Below are 18,865 nucleotides of genomic sequence, written 5' to 3'. Positions count from 1 at the left end.
TTCAGTCAGGTAGTTACAAAGATGGAATGGGAGTTCAGTAAGAAATGTGCTTCGGTTGTTCTCGTCCTCAGCTTTGTTACAAAGAAAAGTCCATCTTGAGGCAGATTCAGGGCCTGTCTGTTGCCTGCACACACTGCCCCTTCTTTCAGATGGTTCATATGGTTTGTATGAAGAGGGAACTGTGACTGGGTGACCAGATCAATAATCCATCATTATAGCGTCTGCTTTATTACAACTGTAATTTGTAGCAAAAGTTTAGGTTACATCAAATATTTTTCCTTTCTTCTGTCGTCTCTGACTTGGACGTTAAAGTGATCCATGGAGTGGCAAAGATATGAAATAATCACCTCCCTGCTGACTCAGTTTGGGAGGAAGGGGAAATACTGTCTTGTCTGCATCCTGTGATATTATACAGCACAGCAATTTCTTTCTTACAGCGGATTAGAGCTATGGAGAGAGCTGTTCCTGTACCGTGGCAATGTATGGGGGTTTAACATAGGAACTACAGCTAAAACAAAAATAGGACCTAAAGTGGGATGAAAACTCTGACATAACATTCAATAAAAATGTGTTTTTCTAGTTTGCATTACCCATACAGTTATCATATTTGCTTTTGTGCACAATATTGTCTGTCTACAAATTACACATTCCCAAAGTACAGTTTACCTGCTGTGAAAGCTGCCATTGAATTTTATCACCTAGCTGGTGTATTTATATATTGAAAACTATATAATGATTACTTCTCAGCTCTTTCTGCTTCTCAGCACAGCTCAGTTTCAGCAGCATGCTGATGTTTACTAAATGCATCTGACAAAGGAATGTAAACAAAAGATAATGTTATCACCTCTTCCTATGTGGCTAGAAGCCACCCACTGAAAATGGTAGTAGATTTTATGCTGTAAATAATACTTTAGAGCAAAGAGGAAATCCTCTTTGCCCCCCTTCCCCCGTTATTTCAGCGCCCTTCTGAAAGCTGGCAGACTGGGCCAGTCGAGGGCTCTATGATTGCGTTACTGAGGCTGGGTGTGTTCTGCACATGGGCAGTTCTAATTTTTAGAATTGTGCAAGTGCAAAACGCTCCTGGGTACAGATGAAGCTGTTAGTAGGGCACTGCTGCTTATCAGAGGAGTGCAGAATTATGGCGAGCTCACAGAAGGACTGCAGATGGCTGGAAGAAGCCCCAGATAAGTTAAACTGGCCACCTTTATTTCACTTAAGGTTCCCTTTAACCATTTAACGGCATTCTAACGTATTAAAACGTCATGCATTAGCCTGTTAACGGCAACATGACGTTTTAATACGTTGTGCGTTCCCGCTGCCACTCCGCACGTGTGCGCGCCGCTCCCGCCGCCGTTTCCGTTGGGATTCCATGTTGAGCGATTGTGAAAGAGGGCCGAGCGGTCCTCTACCCAATTGCAATGCCTGGAATGAATCGACCTGACCGCGATCAGCTGCCGCGTCCATTCAGAAAACAGAAAGCCGTCACATTCTATTTAAATGTTAAAGCCAATGGGTACCGGATTAAAAAAGAAAAAGTCAGATACTCGCCTAAGGAGAGGGAAGGCTCGGTCCTAATGAGCCTTCCCTCTCCTCTCCCGGTGCCCTCGGTGTTGCGCTGGCTTCCCCGTTCGCGTCCGCCGCCGCAGGGACTTCGGAGGTCTTCGGGAGCACTCGGGCTTCCGAAGACGGGCCGCTCTATACTACGTACGCGTGAGCGCATCATAGAGGGCGCTCGCGCATGCGTAGTATGGAGCGGCCGCGTCATCGGGAGCCCGAGTGCTCCCGAAAGCTCCCTTCGGCATGCGGAAGTGGCAGTATTTAACCGAACTGGTCGAATACTGCCACGGGGGATCCAGCGCGGGACCGGGCACCGGGAGAGGAGAGGGAAGGCTCATTAGGACCGAGCCTTCCCTCTCCTTAGGTGAGTATCTGACTTTTTCTTTTTTTAAACGGTAAACATTCACTTTAAAAAAAAAAAAAAAAAAGTGAACATTTCCTATATCTGGAAAATGTTCACGAGCGCCATCTTGTGTCCAAAAAGTAAAACTACACCTACAGACACATACATACTTACACAATACTAATAAAACTAATAACTTGCAATACCAAAGCCCCCCCCATTAAAAAAAAAAACTAATACAAACATCAGTTAAAAAAATACATAAATAGTTGCCTTAGGGGCTCAGCTTTTTTAATCTATATTTTAAGATGGGAAACTTTTACTTTACTACATAGGGGCTTGTAATTATGGACCAGACAAAAGAAAAACAAAACAGAAAAATAACACCTATATTTTTTAAAATAATATATTGGTCACTGTACATTGTGATAGGGACATAATTTAAACGGTTTAATAATCGTGACAACTGGGCAAATAAAATGTGTCTGTTTTATCCACTGAAGAACGTTTAATTTTAAAACTATAGTGGCCGAAAAAACTGAGAAATAATGATTTTTTTTCCATTATTTTCTTATAACGCATTTAGGATAAAATAATTCTTAGCAAAATGTACTACCCACAGAAAGCCTAATTGGTGGCGAAAAAAACGAGGTATAGATCATTTTCTTGTGATAGGTAGTAATAAAGTTATTATGGAATAAAAGGGAGGAGCACTGACAGGTGACAATTGCTTGGGGGTGAACTGGTTAAAGGAAAAAAAACAGATACTCACCTAAGTAGAGGGAAGGCTCTTTGTTCTCTCTTGCGCACAGTACGAAGCAGCTCACCTTCTGGAGCACTTAGGCTCCCGAAGACTGCCAAAGTCTCCTGCAGTGGAAGAGACTGCAGTCTCTCACCCATCGGTCGGACTGCTAACTGGGAATCCAGCGCTGGAACGCGGGGACCAGGAAAGGAACAGGAAGGCTCTATAGGACCCAGAGCCTTTCCTCTCATTAAGTAAGTACCGTATCTGTTTTTTTTTCTTTTTATCCTGCCTTCAGGCACCCTTCAAAGCTTTTGTTGATGATTGTACATTTTACAACAAATATAATGAAAGTAGCTGAACTGGCAGGGTCCTTTTCATAGGACTTCTGTCCTTATAACGTTTCTAATATTGAGTCTCAAGCAACCAGTAAGCACACCCATCCGGCATCAGTTGACCCCTGTTGGCGCTGGATAACCAACACTCTACTGTATAAACATACAAAAAAAGCCATGCAGGAAATGTACAGGCCCCTCCAGCCCAGCTATAACACAGGAAAATATACAGAGAGCTTCACTTACTTTTCTCACCAATCCATTCAGTCACTCTGGTGGGATATTGCAGATCAAATTCATGTAAATCTTTATACCTAAAACAAAGAAAAAGCAATGGTTGGACTAGAGGGATGATGTCACACAAGGTGGGAGCACAGGGATGATGTCACACAAGGTGGGAGCACAGGGATGATGTCACACAAGGTGGGAGCACAGGGATGATGTCGCACAAGGTGGGAGCACAGGGATGATGTCGCACAAGGTGGGAGCACAGGGATGATGTCGCACAAGGTGGGAGCACAGGGATGATGTCGCACAAGGTGGGAGCACAGGGATGATGTCGCACAAGGTGGGAGCACAGGGATGATGTCGCACAAGGTGGGAGCACAGGGATGATGTCGCACAAGGTGGGAGCACAGGGATGATGTCCCACAAGGTGGGAGCACAGGGATGATGTCCCACAAGGTGGGAGCACAGGGATGATGTCCCACAAGGTGGGAGCACAGGGATGATGTCCCACAAGGTGGGAGCACAGGGATGATGTCCCACAAGGTGGGAGCACAGGGATGATGTCACACAAGGTGGGAGCACAGGGATGATGTCACACAAGGTGGGAGCACAGGGATGATGTCACACAAGGTGGGAGCACAGGGATGATGTCACACAAGGTGGGAGCACAGGGATGATGTCACACAAGGTGGGAGCACAGGGATGATGTCACACAAGGTGGGAGCACAGGGATGATGTCACACAAGGTGGGAGCACAGGGATGATGTCACACAAGGTGGGAACACAGGGATGATGTCACACAAGGTGGGAGCACAGGGATGATGTCACCCATAGTATGCTCGCTGTTCAGACTGTGCTTAAAGGGACTCAGAGATGAATAATAATACAAGATTTATACATACTTGGGGCGTCCTCCAGCCATACGTATCGCTCCCACCCCGCCGTCCTCAGCCTTCTCCGTCTTCTACACCAGGTCCCGTTACTTCCGCCAGTCGCAGCCAGTTTTACGGAGTGAGCGCACTGCTTTTGCGTCGACTGGCCCTGACTGGTCGAAGTTACGTGACCCGGCACGAGCAATTGAGAAGGCTAATGATGGCGATCCGTGCAGATGGGGCTAGAGGGGGCCCCAGGTATGTATAAAACTATTATTTATTTCGTCTCTAAAACTCTTTAACCACTTGAGGACCGCAGTGTTAAACCCCCCTAAAGACCAGGCCTTTTATTGTTAATTGGCCACTGCAGCTTTAAGGCCAAGCTGCAGGGCCGCACAACAGCACACAAGTGATTCACCCCCTTTTCTGCCCACCAACAGAGCTCTCTGTTGGTGGGGTCTGATCGCTCCACAGTTGTTTATTTATTTTTTTTATAAATATTTATTTTATTTATTTTTTATAAATGTTGCTTTTTTTAAAATTTGTATTTATATTCCCCTGCTCCCTCCCTCCCCCCGCCAGCCAATCAGGGTGGTCAGCTGTCATAGGCTTCAGCCTATGACAGCCGATCACTCCCCAGTCTCAGGAGGGGACAGCCGTGTCACACAGCTGTCCCCAGTACAGAGCTGCTGCCGATCACAGCGCTGTACATGTAAATAGACGGTGATCACGCCGTCTAAGTCTCTTGAGCGGCGATTGCCGCTCAGAGACCGCTCAGAGACTGAAGAGGGGGCGGAGCTCCGCCCCGAGCAGGAGATGCGCGCGCAGCCTGCGCGCGATCTCCTGCAAAATGCAGCCCCAGGACTTGACGCCAATTGGCGTTAGGCGGTCCTGGGGCTGCCGCCGCGACCACGCCCGTTGGCATGGGGCGGTCTTTAAGTAGTTAAAAGTGAACCTGAACCAAGTGAAATTACTTAAAATAAACACATGATGTACCTGCAAATGAATATTACATACTTGCCTCTTCTTACCTGAAGCTCACCATTTTATTCTAACAATTTCTTCCAGTTCTGACAGCATTTTGTATAGTAAAGTATATCAGTTGCTGTCAGTTATATATCAGTTGCTGTCAGTTATAACTGAACGGACAACTGATGTGCAAGGTAATGTCCATGTTTCCCTATGGCTCAAGTGGGCAAAATTACAGTTTACTAGTGTGCTGACCAGGAAGCTGATACAGGGTCATTGCCGTATTCATAAATGGAAGATGGAGAATTCAATTGATTACAGTGAACAAACAGGACGCAGGAGAGGAGAAAGAGATTGAGGAGAAGACTACATGGGAGGTATGTATGACGTGTGTATGTTTATTTTGATTTTTAATTTCAGTTCAGGTTTGCTTTAAAAAGACACTGTAACAAAATGTTCAGCCTTATTTCTTCTATCCTATAAGTTTCTATGCCTGTTCTAATGTGGTCTGTCTTAAGGCTCATACACACGGGGTACGGCCGTCGCCGCAACCACGTGGCACGTCGGAGCTGTCGCCAGGCGATTGACATGTTCAATCGTCGGCTACAGCCGTCGCCGCAACCTCGCCGGAACTGTCGCTAGTCCCGCATGTGTATGCGGGCTAGCGACAGCTACCCACACACGGCACACGGAGCTTCTGGCGGGGGGAGGAACCTCGGCGACAGCTTCCGCCGCATCGCTAATCCCTCTACTGCCGTGTGGATGCAGAGGGACTTGGCGACGAGCTGTCGCCGAACTGTCGCCGAACTGTCGCGCACACGCTCCCGTGTGCAGCGACAGCTACAATTATCCCCCCGTGAGTACTTAGCTTAACTGCAGCCTTTCCTAGTTGCACTGTCTCTGTAATAAATCTTATCTCCTTTCCTCTGTCGTCTCTGTCAGGCTGAGGCTGGAATGTGTGGAATGTGCAGCACTGCTTGTCATTGGCAGAAGCTTTACACACCCTCTCCAAGCTCTGCATGAGTCACACAGTGACCTGTTCTCAGCCTATCTCACTCTGGTTAGAAGCCATGTTTTTTGTTTGTAAACACTGCCTAAAACTGGCAATTACAAGTCAGGATTGGAGTAGGGAGTGGCAGAAACAGCACAGAGTGGCCCAGGAGAACATAAGGAATAGAATGGTATGCTTTTTATTGTAAGAATTTTAGAGTACAGCCCCCAATTCCACTGCGGTGCTGCATCTGTTTTCCGAATCTGTGCTGTTATGAAGCTGCAGCCGAATATAGCTGTGCCATGTACGTCTACAGGGATTCAGACGTGAGCTGCGGTTAACTGTCTAAATCACACCAGCATCGACGCGGATGCCGAGTATTCCACACTTGTGGAAACAGGCCCTTACATTTCTCATGCAATACACTGGAAGACCAGGTTCCCTCTGTATAGGCTGTATGATTGAGATCTAGGTGCTCCCTCTAGTGTCTGTGTTAGGGATTGCAATCAGTAGCCTCACCTTTCATAAAGGAGAACTCCGTGTGGTGTGATCTGTAAACGAAGCATGGAGGCGGACATCCCTATGTAAAAGATGCTAGCCTAACGCCTAGAAGAAAGCAGCCTGCCCCGCCATAGAGGAATCACAGAAGTACTCAATTTATGGAGGAATTTGCAGGTGTCCTCAGGTCTTATTGTATGGCCAGTAATCGTAGAGATTTTCTTCAGCTCTCTTTTTAAGTCAATGGGTGCCATTCACAATGCATTGTTAGTGCAGAAAACAGCTGATTTTACCAAACAATCAAGTGTCAATTCACCACAGTGCTTCACTGCTTACTACATGGAAATAATCATGGTGGGGTAGTGGTTGTCACTCCTGCCTTGCAGCGCCGAATACTGTTATTCCAACGCAGGAGACTTGGGCACAGTCGGCGCCACCATAGGCCGTAATAGGAATTACAGCTATAGCAGACACAGAGTAACTTCGGCGCCGTCAGAAGACTTTTAAAACACAATAATTCGGCTTCCAAAAATTGCTGGAAGCCGAATTATTTTATTCCCCACCCTCCATGGCGGCCTGGAGGGGGAATAGTATTTAACAAGGCCGGGAACTTGTGCAGCAGCAAGACAAGGCATACCGGCTGTATCCTGCGCCAAAGTCTCCTGCGGCGATATCTCTCATACGCTGCAGCGCTGGGCCCCCCCCAGTCCAAATCTCAGCCAGGGCACGATCTGCATGGAGTTTGTATGTTCTCCTTGTGTTTGCGTGGGTTTTCTCAGAGCACTACGGTTTCCTCCCACATCCCCAAAACATACAGATAAGTTAACTGGATTCCCCCTAAATTGGCCCTATACTACGATACATACAACTACGATACATACACTACACGATACATACAGGGATTAGATTGTGAGCCCCTGTGAGGGACAGTTTAGCAACAAGACAATATACTCTGTACAGCTCTGCGGGAAGATCTCAGCGCTATATAAATACTAATAATAACAATAGAAAATGTAAATTACCGACTACTATGGTAAATAGCTTGACGCACACCTGAAGTGAGAGGGATATGCAGGCTGCCATATTTATTTCCATTTAAACAATACCAGTTGCCTGGCTGTCCTGCTGATCCTCTGCCTCTAATACTTTCAGCCATAGACCCTGAACAAGCATGCAGCAGATCAGGTGTTTCTGACATTACTGTCAGAACTGACAAGATTAGTTGCATGCTTGTTTCCGGTGTGATTCAGAAACTACTGTAACAGAGATCAGCAGGGGTGCCAGGCAGCTGGTATTATTTAAATATGGCAGCCTCCATAAACCGCACACTTCAGTTGTCCTTTAAAAAGGTTCCCAGCGAAGAAATGGAGAAGCGTAGGAAGCTCAGTAACCAGGGGCGTAACTACAGGTTAGCAGGTGGACCCAACTACTGCTTCACTCCCTCAAGTCAGGTGTTTTTATGTCATGGGTGTGCAGATTACTATGTCCACACTTGTTTTATGACCCTTGTAAGATGGGCCCCCAGCTTGTGAAGGTCACCAAGGGGAGGCAGCAGCAGAGGAGTTGTGGCTATCGGGGAGCCTCAAGAGGCTTCCAGCTACTAATGTAAGTATGTACATTTTTTATTGTTTTTAAAGTGTACCAGAGACAATGGCTATCACTCATAAAGCATTTCTGCATGCGGAAACGCTTAAAACAGCTGACTTTACCGAACACTTAGCAAGTGCTGCATTCATAAAGGCTCCTTCCGCATGAAAAGCTGATATTACCGAGCAGAGTGATAAATCACCGCCTTGTGCGGTGATTATCGGTACAAATGTAGCAAAATGTAAATTCATAAAGATTTCCGCAAGCGGTGTGAGGTCGGGAAGTACCGCTCCCTCTGATGTGGCGCTAACAATGTTAAGTGAATGGAGACACAGACCTCCCAGGCAGCTGCAGCAGAGCGGAACACGGGGAAATGTATGAACTCGGCAGCTTCCTGTGCTTCCGCAAGCCTACCGCCTGCCTACCGCCAGCCTAGTTTGGGGAATCTCCGCACTGCTATCGCAACTGGATACATTTTTATGAATGAGCAGCCAGAAGTCTAAAATACCGACAGCGGTGTTTTCCCGCAGAAATTTACTTTACTGACAGCAGTTTTATGAATGATAGCCAATGTATTATACAAGATTTATACATACCTGGGGCTTCCTCCAGCCCCATTCGCATCAATCGCTCCCACAGCATCTTCCTCCACCTTCTCCTAATCCCTGTAGAAGCCCCATACGTTTGGAGAGTTGGGGTCAGCCGGTGCATGCGCAGTGCCTCTCTGCGCACTTACCACCCCCCCCCCCCCCCCCACCATCTCACTCCCGTGGCTGGGAGCGTTCTGCGCCTGCTGCAGTGCATTAAATATCTACCTGGACCAGGAGAAGGTGGAGGAAGATGCTGTGGAAGCGATTGATGCGGATGTGACTGGAGGAAGCCCCAGGTATGTATAAATCTTGAATAATACTTTGTCTCTGGTACGCTTTAAAGTGTAACTGTCGGGCATAAAATCAATTCTTTATTTTTATCTGGTAAACAAGTAATAAGGATGCTAACCAGGCAATACAAAAGTTAAAATCTCTATTACTTTCCTTGTTTATAAATGATCATTCCCCAGTTTACCTGACTCTTATTTGGTACGCTGACGCACAAAGAAAGTTGCAGGGCATTCTGAGTTGTCTTTTTTTGCTTCTTTATTTCCCCTCAGACTTAACTAATGTACAGAAGCAAAAAAGGACAACCCAGCATGCCCTGCAACTTCACTTTTGCGGCAGCATACCAAATAAGAGTCAGGTAAACTGGGGAATGATCATTTATAAACAGGAAAATAGAGATTGTAACTTTTGGATTGCCTGGGTAGCATCCTTATTACTGGTTTTCCAGATAAAAATAAAGAATTGATTTTTGATTTTATGCCCTACAGTTACACTTTGGCTATCATTCATAAAGCATTTCCGCATGCGGAAATGCATAAAACAGCTGACTTTACCGAACACTTGGCAAAGTCAGCATTCATAAAGGCTCTTTCCGCATGAAAAAATGACATAACCGAGCAGAGCGATACATTTCCGCCTTGTGCGGAGTTTTTCTAGATTTATCTAGAAAAAGTTACAAACACGTCCATTCATAAAGATTAGAGCAAGCGGTATGCGGAAGGAAAATACCGCTTGCTCGACAGTAGCGATAGGCGGGCGGATTACGTGTAAATGAATTGGACGGACCTCCCAAGCAGCAACAGAGGAGCGCACGGAGGGAATCAGGCAGCTTTTATGTTTCCGCATGTCTTCCGCCACGCTACCGCCAGCTTCCTCCAGAAAACCTCCACACTTGTATCGCAACAGGGATCTTCTTTATGAATGACCACCCAGAAGTCTTAAGTACCGGTTGCGGAGAAGAACAGTGTTTTCCCACACTACCGACTGGTCCTTTATGAATGATAGCCATTAAGTTACAAGTTCACTTCAATTCAATTCTTTCTCATTTTGCTTTCTGTAGTAAGTGGATTGCATGTACTTCTATGTCACCCAGGAACATAGTAACAGGAGCAAGGAAATGTTCTGTACAAAAGGGAAAGGGTGTCTAGTTCTCCCCTCCTCTGATGGGGGCATATCAGACTCCCCCCGGCCACCACACAGACTCACATTCCAATAGTCTCCACCATCCAGCGCTCAGCTCCCAACTCACTGTCACTGTCACTATCCATCCTGCTGCCTTCCTTCCTGCAACCATCTGCGTGCACGCTCACCCTCCTACGTGCTCGCTCCCGCAAGCCTACCTTCTCACTCCGATAGGCAGAGAGGCGTAGTGAGTGACGCGCGTAGGTTGGGGGGCGGGGGCACTTGAAATGTTCGCCGCGGAGTGAGTCATTACTGCGCATGCTCAGCTTAGCTCCGAGTTCCACGGGAAAGCGCCGACAAGCTGTGCACCCGCGCGCTAGAGGAACAGGGCGCGCCTGCGCAGTAGCTGGCAGCGGGATCAGCGCGCCTGGGGCAGTTTTGGAAAAGTGATAAAAGTGGGCATGCGCGCTAGGTAGTTGGCTAACTGCCTTGCTGAGAGAGGAGGTCATAATAAGTGAGTTTGGAGGGGGTGTTTTGGCGCTAGTTTTGTATGGAGAGCCAATGAGTCCCCTTTCTTGGGAGGCTGATGACCCCCTCCCTCCCTGAATGATGTCCAAGCTGCTCTGATAGCGTTTTGCTTGCTGAGACTTGTAGTTAGCCACTAAGGTGACCTCAAGGAGAAGTCCTCTATCTGTAGCATGAAATGATGTTTCTTTCAAAAAGACTAACATTTTAACTTGTTAGGGTTAGTATTTTTTTCTAAATCTGAAAAATATTAAACTGCCCACATGCAAAGTTGCCCTGTATACAGTGCCACCTGCTGGTTGGAAAGAAAGCTTGAGATGATGATTAAGTTTGCAAACAAATTATGAAGCTTGGAATTGGGCAAGTAAAGTCCCATTCACACTCTTAAATGAAAATTGCCACCACCTACCAATTGCGATTTTGCATGACTTTTTCTGGCAATTTTTTGTTGATTGTGTTATGCAATTCTCAATTTATAGAATGACAGTTGTGACATGATCTCTGGGAAAATGCTGCATACAGCATATTAGTGATCAATAATGATTGCGAATGTGCTTTAATTGCTGCAGTGAGAGCAATCCCATGGGAATACTTGTGCCATTGCCATAGCTTCCAACTGCCCCTTTTTCGGAGGGACAGTCCCTCTTTGGGAGCCCTGTCCCTCTTTTCCCCCTCTTTTGTCCCTCTTTCGGGATTTTGTCCCTCTTTCTATATAAATATATATATTTCTATACTAAAAATGTTTGCTTGACTCTAAACTTTATTCCCATCCTTTAAATTGATATATTACTAATTTTAAAATGTTAATATGAAGGAAAATGAACCAGGATAGAAAGGACCAGTGTGGATTGACTTATAAAACATTTTTCTTATTAAATTTTTGTGGTATGTGTGACTAGGGGCGTGGTGGGGTGTGATCAGGGGTGGGGCATGGCTTAAGTGTCCCTTTTTCTCATCTAAAAAAGTTGGGAGGTGTGCATTGCTTTGCTGATTGCCGGTGATCAGTAAAGCGCAAATCGTGGCGGATACGTGCCTGTGGAGAATGGGCCCTAATGCTGGATATACACAATTTATATGTGATTTTTTTTTTCACGTCCGATCGACTGACCATTCAATAATGTCTCGCATATCTGATTTGAGAAAGCGATTGATTTTGTGCATTACCGATCTCAAGATCTCTCTTTTTCTCAATTGGGAGCAGATCCAACATGTTGGAAATTAAAGCGGAATATAACCCTGCATTTCAACTTTGCTGTAAAACATTATTTACAGCATGTTATATGCAAAAAGCATTTTTTTTTTACTAGACCAGCATTGGAAGGGTTAAACACAGAGGTTTTAAGTTCCGTGCAGACGTTCAGATAGTTACATTTTATTTAGTTATATGTATATATTTAGAAATGTTACACTCTTTGGCTGTCCTCCAACTCCTTCTCAGTGAGAGAGATGAGTCACAATAAACACTTCGATACATTTGTGTAAACAAAAAGTATCTAACTCAAGTTCGGATGCGTTGGCAAAAATCTCCAGGGACTTTAAAGAGAACCCAAGGTGGGTTTGAAGAATATTATCTGCATACAGAGGCTGGATCTGCCTATACAGCCCAGCCTCTGTTGCTATCCCAAACCCCCCTAAGGTCCCCCTGCACTCTGCAATCCCTCATAAATCACAGCCACGCTGCTGACAAACAGCTTGTCAGAGCTGGCTGTGTTTATCTCTATAGTGTCAGTCTGCTGCTCTCCCCGCCTCCTGCAGAACTCCAGTCCCCGCCTGCATCCCTTCTCTCCCTGTTGATTGGAGGGAAGGGACGGGGGCAGGGACCGGAGCTATGCAGGAGGCGGGGGAGCAGCTGAGACTGACACTACAGATGTAAACACAGCCTCACAGCATGGCTGTGATTTATGAGGGATTGCAGAGTGCAGGGGGACCTTAGTGGGGTTTGGGATAACAACAGAGGCTGGGCTGTATAGGCAGATCCAGCCTCTGTATGCAGATAACATTCTTTAAACACACCTCGGGTTCTCTTTAAAGCCCTGTGTAACCCTTCCAATGCTGGTCTAGTAAAAAAAAAAATGCTGGTTGCATATAATATACTGTAAATGTTTTAGAGCAAAGTTGAAATGCAGGGTTATATTCCGCTTTAACTAATGATCAGTCTATCTAATGTGAAAATCCTGTTTGTACTTTGGTTGACCTAATATCTAAGCTATATGAAATCTGTATGCCAGCTGAAATTATTGCATCTCATTGGCTATTCCCATTACGGAGTTCAAGAAGGGCCGTGTTTTGCAGCAGTATAAAGTTGCTGACACACGGAGGCAGATTTATCAAGACCGGAGCATGGAAAACCGCAGCAGAACTTGTGCAAAAATGGACAAGAGTCCCAAATCAAGGATCCTGATTGGTTGCGTTGAGCATCTGCTCCACACCTGCACCTGTTCTGTTTCCAATTTGCTATGGTTTTGCTTGTGCTGCTCTACTTTTATATAAAGGACACTTGAAGTGACCGTTATATCATGAAGGCTGCCATATTCAGGGCCGTGCAGAGGGTCCTTAAGTGGGGGGTGCTCAAATTCAAAAAAGGGGCCTGTCAATGCCTTCCCCCGCATGCCCCCCCCCTTCCTCGTTTCTGGCTAGGGGGGTATTGATTGTCATGCTGCTGAATGCAGATGATGGATGCCATGTGGGTTCTGTGTGTAAGTACTGAGTGTCATGTGGGTTCTGGCTATGGTTGGATATCGAGTGTCATGCGGGTGTTGATTGCAAGAACTTAGTGCCATGTAAGGTCTGGGTGCATGTACTGGATGTCATGTGGGTGCTGGGTGCAGGTACCGGGTGTGACATGGGTGCGAATACTTGGCGCCATGCCTGTACTGGGTGCTGGCTATGGGTGGGCTTTGGGCATCACATTGGTTTTGAATGCAGGTACTTTGGGTGCGGGTACAGGTTAAGTGGATACTTGGTGCAGATAGTGGGTGCCGTGTGCAGGTGTGAGTACTGGTTGCAATTTTAGGCCTGGGTGCAGATACTTGGTGTCATATGAGTGTGAGTACTGGGTGCCAGCTATGAGGAGAAGGGGTGGCTGATGGGAAAAGTAGAGGTCAGTGTGGGTGCTGCAGGAAGGGGCATGGCCATGCAGAAGATCCTCAAGGGTGTCGTGCTCAAATTTGAAATCGATAAATCATGTTAAATTGTGTATGTAATACCTAATCTCCAGAAAGCAATAAGGCAGTCTTAACCCCCCCCCCCCCCCCCCCCCCACACACACACACACACACACACACACACACACACACACACACACACACACACACACACACACACACACACACACACACACACACCTTTATAGCAGTATCAGGCAGACTTTGTGTCTCCTTCCAACTCTTTTGGTGCTACCACCCTCAAATCAGCAGTGAAAGGTGCCCACTGTGGGTTAGAGTGGGCACAGTGGAGCCCACTGTGGAGGCACAGACTCACCTTTCATTATTGGGACCTCTGTCCCTCTTGATCAGCACCCAAGCCTCTTTTCAGGCAAACAAGTGTTTACCAATATGCAGTGGTTGCTAAGCATTAGTAGATGCAAAACTACAGTAAGTGCCAAGGTGCAGTGGGTGCCAAGATGCAGTAGATGGTAAGACACAAAGATTTACTTTGTGGTAAGTTGCAGTGGGTGCCAAATGGCAAAGTAAAGTCTGTGTCAAGCTGCTTTGGTTACCAAGGTCCAGTTTGTATTGGGTGTTTATTTGCAGTGGGTGCTATGCAGTATTGGGTGCTGAATGAGTAGCAGATGGTGATAAACAATAGTGGGTGCCATGTGAGTGCCAATTGGTACAGGGAGACATGTGAGTGTTGGACATGTTAGTAGGGAGTGCCATGTGTGGTCTGGATGTGTGCCATGGGAGAGTACTGAGTCTCATATGGGTTCGGACCAAGGATGGGTACTGGGTACTATTTGGGTGCTGGCCATGGATGGGTACTAGGTGCATATAATGGCTTTGGAACTTGGTGACGTGTGAGTACTGTGCCATGTGGGTGTTGATTATGGGGGTATGTGAGTCTTAGGTGCAACTACTGAGTGCCAAGTGGGTACTGGGAGTGAGTACATGGTGACATATGGGTGATAGGTGCTGGCTACTGGGGTATTTGTTGTCATGTGGGTGCTAAAGGAAGATGCTGGGTGCCATGTGGGTTCTGGGTGCTGGCACAGGGTGTCATGTGGATTCTGGCTGTATGGGTGTGTATCAACCATCATGTAGGTGTTGATTGCAGGTACTCAGTCCCTTTTGAGTTCTGGGTGCAAGTACTGGATGTCATATGTGAGTGCTTGGTGTGGGTGCTGGGCACAAAGTGGAGGCTTAGTGCAACTGGAACTACTGCAGATGAAGCATGTGGGTGTTGGGTGCAGGTACTGGGTATCACATAGGTGCAAATATTTGGTGCCATGCCTGTACTGAGTGCTAGCTCTGGGTGGGTGTTGTGTGCCACGTGGGTTCTGAGTGCAGGTACTTCGGGTGCTAGTACTGGTTATGTGAGTGGGTGCCATGTGGAGGCTGTGTGCAGGTGTGAGTAGTGAGTGACATGTCAGAGCTGGGTGCAAGTACTGTGCCATGTAGTTTTGAGTACTGGGTGCCAGCTATAGGGTAAAGGGGTGCAGGTATTGGGTGTCATGTGGCTGTTTGATGCAAGTACTAAGTGCCATATTGAGGCCGCATGTGAGTATTGGGTGCAGGGTGCTTGGTGCAAGTACTGGGTGCTTGCTATAGTGGGGGTTACTGGTTGAGTGTAATGTGGGTGCTGAATATTGGTGGGATTGCTGTGGGTGCAGGGAGTTGGAGGTCACTGTGGGTACTGCTATGAATGGCATATTTGCTGCTAAGGGAGCTTGAGGTCAGTTTGGTTGATGGGGAAGGGTAGGTCACTGTGGGTGCTGGGGGGAGAAGTAACTGTAGGTGCTGTGGAAGGTAGAGGTCAGTATGGATGCTGGAGGAAAGGGAGGTCACTGTGGGTCCTTTGGGGGAGATCACTGTGGGTCCCGGGAGGTAGAGGTCATTGTGGGTGCAGGGGGTGGGAGGTCACAATGGGTGCTGCTATGAATGGCATAGTTGCTGCTAAGGGAGGTAGAGGTCAGTGTGGGTTCTGGGGCAAGGGTAGGCCACTGTGGGTGCTGGGAGAAGTCAGTGTGGTTACTGGAGGAGGGAGTAGATGCTGGGTGTTGGGAGAAGCCACTGTGGGCGCTGGCAATGGGAGAGGTCACTGTAGGTGCTGCTTTTGGGATGGGAGGTCCCTGTGGGTGCTGCAGGGGACAGGAGGGTAGCCACTGGGGGAGGGGAAAATAACTGTGGGTGCTGGGGGAGGGATAGGTCAGTGTGGGTGCTGGGGTAGGCAGGATCACTGCTAGAGCTGGAGAGGGAGAGGTCACTGTGGGTGCTTGTGGAGGGAGATGTCACTATGGGTCCTAGGTGGAGGTAGAGATCACTGTGGGTGCTAGGTGGAGGGAGAGGTCACTGTGGGTGCTGGGTAAGAGAGAGGTCACTGTGGGTGCTGGGGGAGGGAGAGGTCACTATGGGTGCTGGGGAGGGAGAGGTCACTGTGGGTGCTGGCTAAGAGAGAGGTCACTGTGGGTCCCAGGTGGAGGGAGAGGTTACTGTGGGTGCTAGGTGGAGGGAGAGGTCACTGTGGGTGCTGGGTAAGAGAGAGGTCACTGTGGGTGCTAGGTGGAGGGAGAGGTCACTGTGGGTGCTGGGGAGGGAGAGGTCACTATGGGTCCCAGGTGGAGGGAGAGGTCACTGTGGGTGCTGGGTAAGAGAGAGGTCACTGTGGGTGCTAGGTGGAGGGAGAGGTCACTATGGGTGCTGGGGAGGGAGAGGTCACTATGGGTCCCAGGTGGAGGGAGAGGTCACTGTGGGTGCTAGGTGGAGGGAGAGATCACTGTGGGTGCTGGGTAAGAGAGAGAGGTCACTGTGGGTGCTAGGTGGAGGGAGAGGTCACTGTGGGTGCTAGGTGGAGGGAGAGGTCACTGTGGGTGCTAGGTGAAGGGAGAGGTCACTGTGGGTACTGGGTATGGGTAGGGAATGGGAAAGGGAAGTGTCCCAGGCGGGGCTTCACACGGATGGGCGGGGCTTATCGCGGCCGGGGGCGGGGCTTATTTTTCGAGGCGAGAGGGGCCTTTTTTGAAGATTTTAAAAAGGGGGGTGCCTGGGCACCCAGAGCACCCCCCTGTGCACGTGCCTGGCCATATTGGTTTCCTTTTAAACAATACTAGTTGCCTGACAGCCCTGCTGATCTCTGACATCAGCCGTGTCTGAATCACACACCTGAAACAAGCATGCAGCTAATCCAGTCAGACTTCAGTCAGAGCACCTGATCTGCATGCTTGTTCAGGGTCTATAGCTAAAACTATCAGAGGCAGGGGATCAGCAGGATAGCCAGGCAACTGGTATTGCTTAAACTGAAATAAATATGGCAGTCTCCATATAACTCTCTCACTTCAGGTACCCTTTAACTGTTTGAATGCTGTTCTGCTACATTTTTTTTTGGTGGTAGTAGATTTTGAGCTGTAAATGGGGCCGCTGGGTTTTCGGGAGCTATGTGTGATTCCATATAATGTTAAAAAAAAAACAAAAAAAAAAACCCTGAACTACTTTACTGTGCAAGGCAAGCGGTTCCTCATTGAAAACAATGGCTACTGTAGGAAAAAGCGCATGTGTTAAAATGCAGACCAATGCACATGTGTAGAATCATTTTCTCCCCCACCCCGACACAACTGTGATTCCTTTCAAAGATTTTCTGGCTGAAACTATATTTTTCAGTCTTTCAGAAAGCTGATTTTTTTTTTTTGGTTTGGGAGCTGAATGAACCAGGTTTCACATCACTGATATGGCTGCTGTGCAGTGTGCACATTTGTCAAGTTAACTCTTTACTATGAAAGAATGAGACCACGTGGAAACCTAATGTGTCATCGCTACCACTCCTATTATCTCTTGAGTTAATTTTCAGTTCTGGTTTGCTTTAGATTCCAATTCAGCTCCATCGCCCCCACACAAAAAAGTATTGGATTTGTGTGCGAAAAAAAATGAAATTGTGTCGGAGTCCCCGTTGACGAGCATTAGCATGGCCATGGCTGCAGGATTTGAGCATGAGTCGTATTTGCACTTGTTTTGACTGATCCACCAAGCAGATCAGTCAAAACCAGCCTCATCAGCCTGCCGACAGACTGTACATACGGGCAAACTTTCGTCAGAACGGCCACCACCCAGGTGTGCCCGACGACCCGTAGTTTGAAGAAATCCGGCGTGTGTACGCACCTTAAGCCCCAAACCACTTTTGTTGGGAAACAACTACTCTAAAAAACCGCCGTCGAGTGTGTGCATGGGGCTTAACAGACAAGTTTGGCAGATAGTTGGACAGATGGTTGGTAGGTGTGTATGAATCATCCTGAGTGGGGTCAAGTCTAACCTCCCCACCTGCTGTTAAATTGGTTGCCTTTGAGGTAACTCTGGTTTGTGAGTATATTTGTATTACTCTATCAACTTCATCCCATATCACCAGTACATACTACGCTATATTGGCCCTATCTTTATTTTCTCTGCTGACCAAAAAGACCAAAAGAGCTGCCAGGTAAGTTTAACTGGTATAAATATGGCAGCCTCCATATCCCTCTCACTTCAGGTGCCCTTTAAAGGGATACGTTTGTAACACTGGTGTAGAGCAGAGATGATCGATGAGCAGCTAATTTTCCAACTTTTCTGAGACATGCATGCAGTGAGGAAGTGAGCCAATAAAACGCAGAAAATACTGATTTGGATTTGCAACAAGTTGGCAACAAAAAGTTGGAAAATCGGTATCTCGTCACTTTGCCACGGCCTAATTAGGTTTTTAAATTCTTACATGTGATTATTAAAGCCCCTTTCAGGGGGCGTTTCCACTTGAGCGGAAACTGCCGCGAATCCGCAGAATTTCCCCGCAGGCGAATAGTGCGGGGAAACTCTGCCATAGGGTGCAATGGTAACGCCGGCCGAATCGCCACCGCTAGCGATTCGGCCAGCTTTTCCATCCGAATCAGCGCGGGAGGCTGCGTATCCCATAGGTGTGCATGGCACGGCTGATGGGATTCTTCTGCTTTCCCCGCAGACCCAGAAGAGCCGGCTCAAGTGAAATCGCGCCCTCACACACACAACTGAAATCATGCGATTTGCAATTTTGCAAATTCACGTTT

The 18,865-nt window shown here is 47.4% G+C and overlaps 2 protein-coding genes across 4 annotated transcripts in view; one reads left to right on the top strand and one right to left on the bottom strand.

The window, feature by feature from the left end:
• WDR73 (WD repeat domain 73) overlaps positions 1 to 10,293 on the bottom strand; it is a 37,615-nt gene extending 27,322 nt beyond the window's left edge. Inside the window, exons 1-2 of the mRNA XM_068266630.1 lie at positions 10,207 to 10,293; positions 3,224 to 3,291 (exon numbers count right to left, since the gene is read on the bottom strand). Of these exons, the coding sequence (XP_068122731.1) occupies positions 3,224 to 3,291; positions 10,207 to 10,268 (130 nt within the window). The 5' untranslated portion in view covers positions 10,269 to 10,293. The remainder of the gene's footprint in view (positions 1 to 3,223; positions 3,292 to 10,206) is intronic.
• Positions 10,294 to 10,562: 269 nt separating this feature from the next.
• The window catches only part of LOC137545433 (piwi-like protein 1), a 105,762-nt gene continuing 97,459 nt past the window's right edge, over positions 10,563 to 18,865 (top strand). The window contains exon 1 of one of the 3 annotated variants that reach the window (XM_068266646.1): positions 10,563 to 10,636. The gene's annotated coding sequence lies outside the window, so the exon portion shown is untranslated. The other 2 variants (XM_068266648.1, XM_068266647.1) reach the window with 2 other exon arrangements.

This window comes from Hyperolius riggenbachi, chromosome 2 (genome assembly GCF_040937935.1).
Source record: "Hyperolius riggenbachi isolate aHypRig1 chromosome 2, aHypRig1.pri, whole genome shotgun sequence".
In the NCBI taxonomy this organism is placed as follows: Eukaryota; Metazoa; Chordata; class Amphibia; order Anura; family Hyperoliidae; genus Hyperolius; species Hyperolius riggenbachi.
This window is presented reverse-complemented; position numbering and strand designations above follow the sequence as displayed.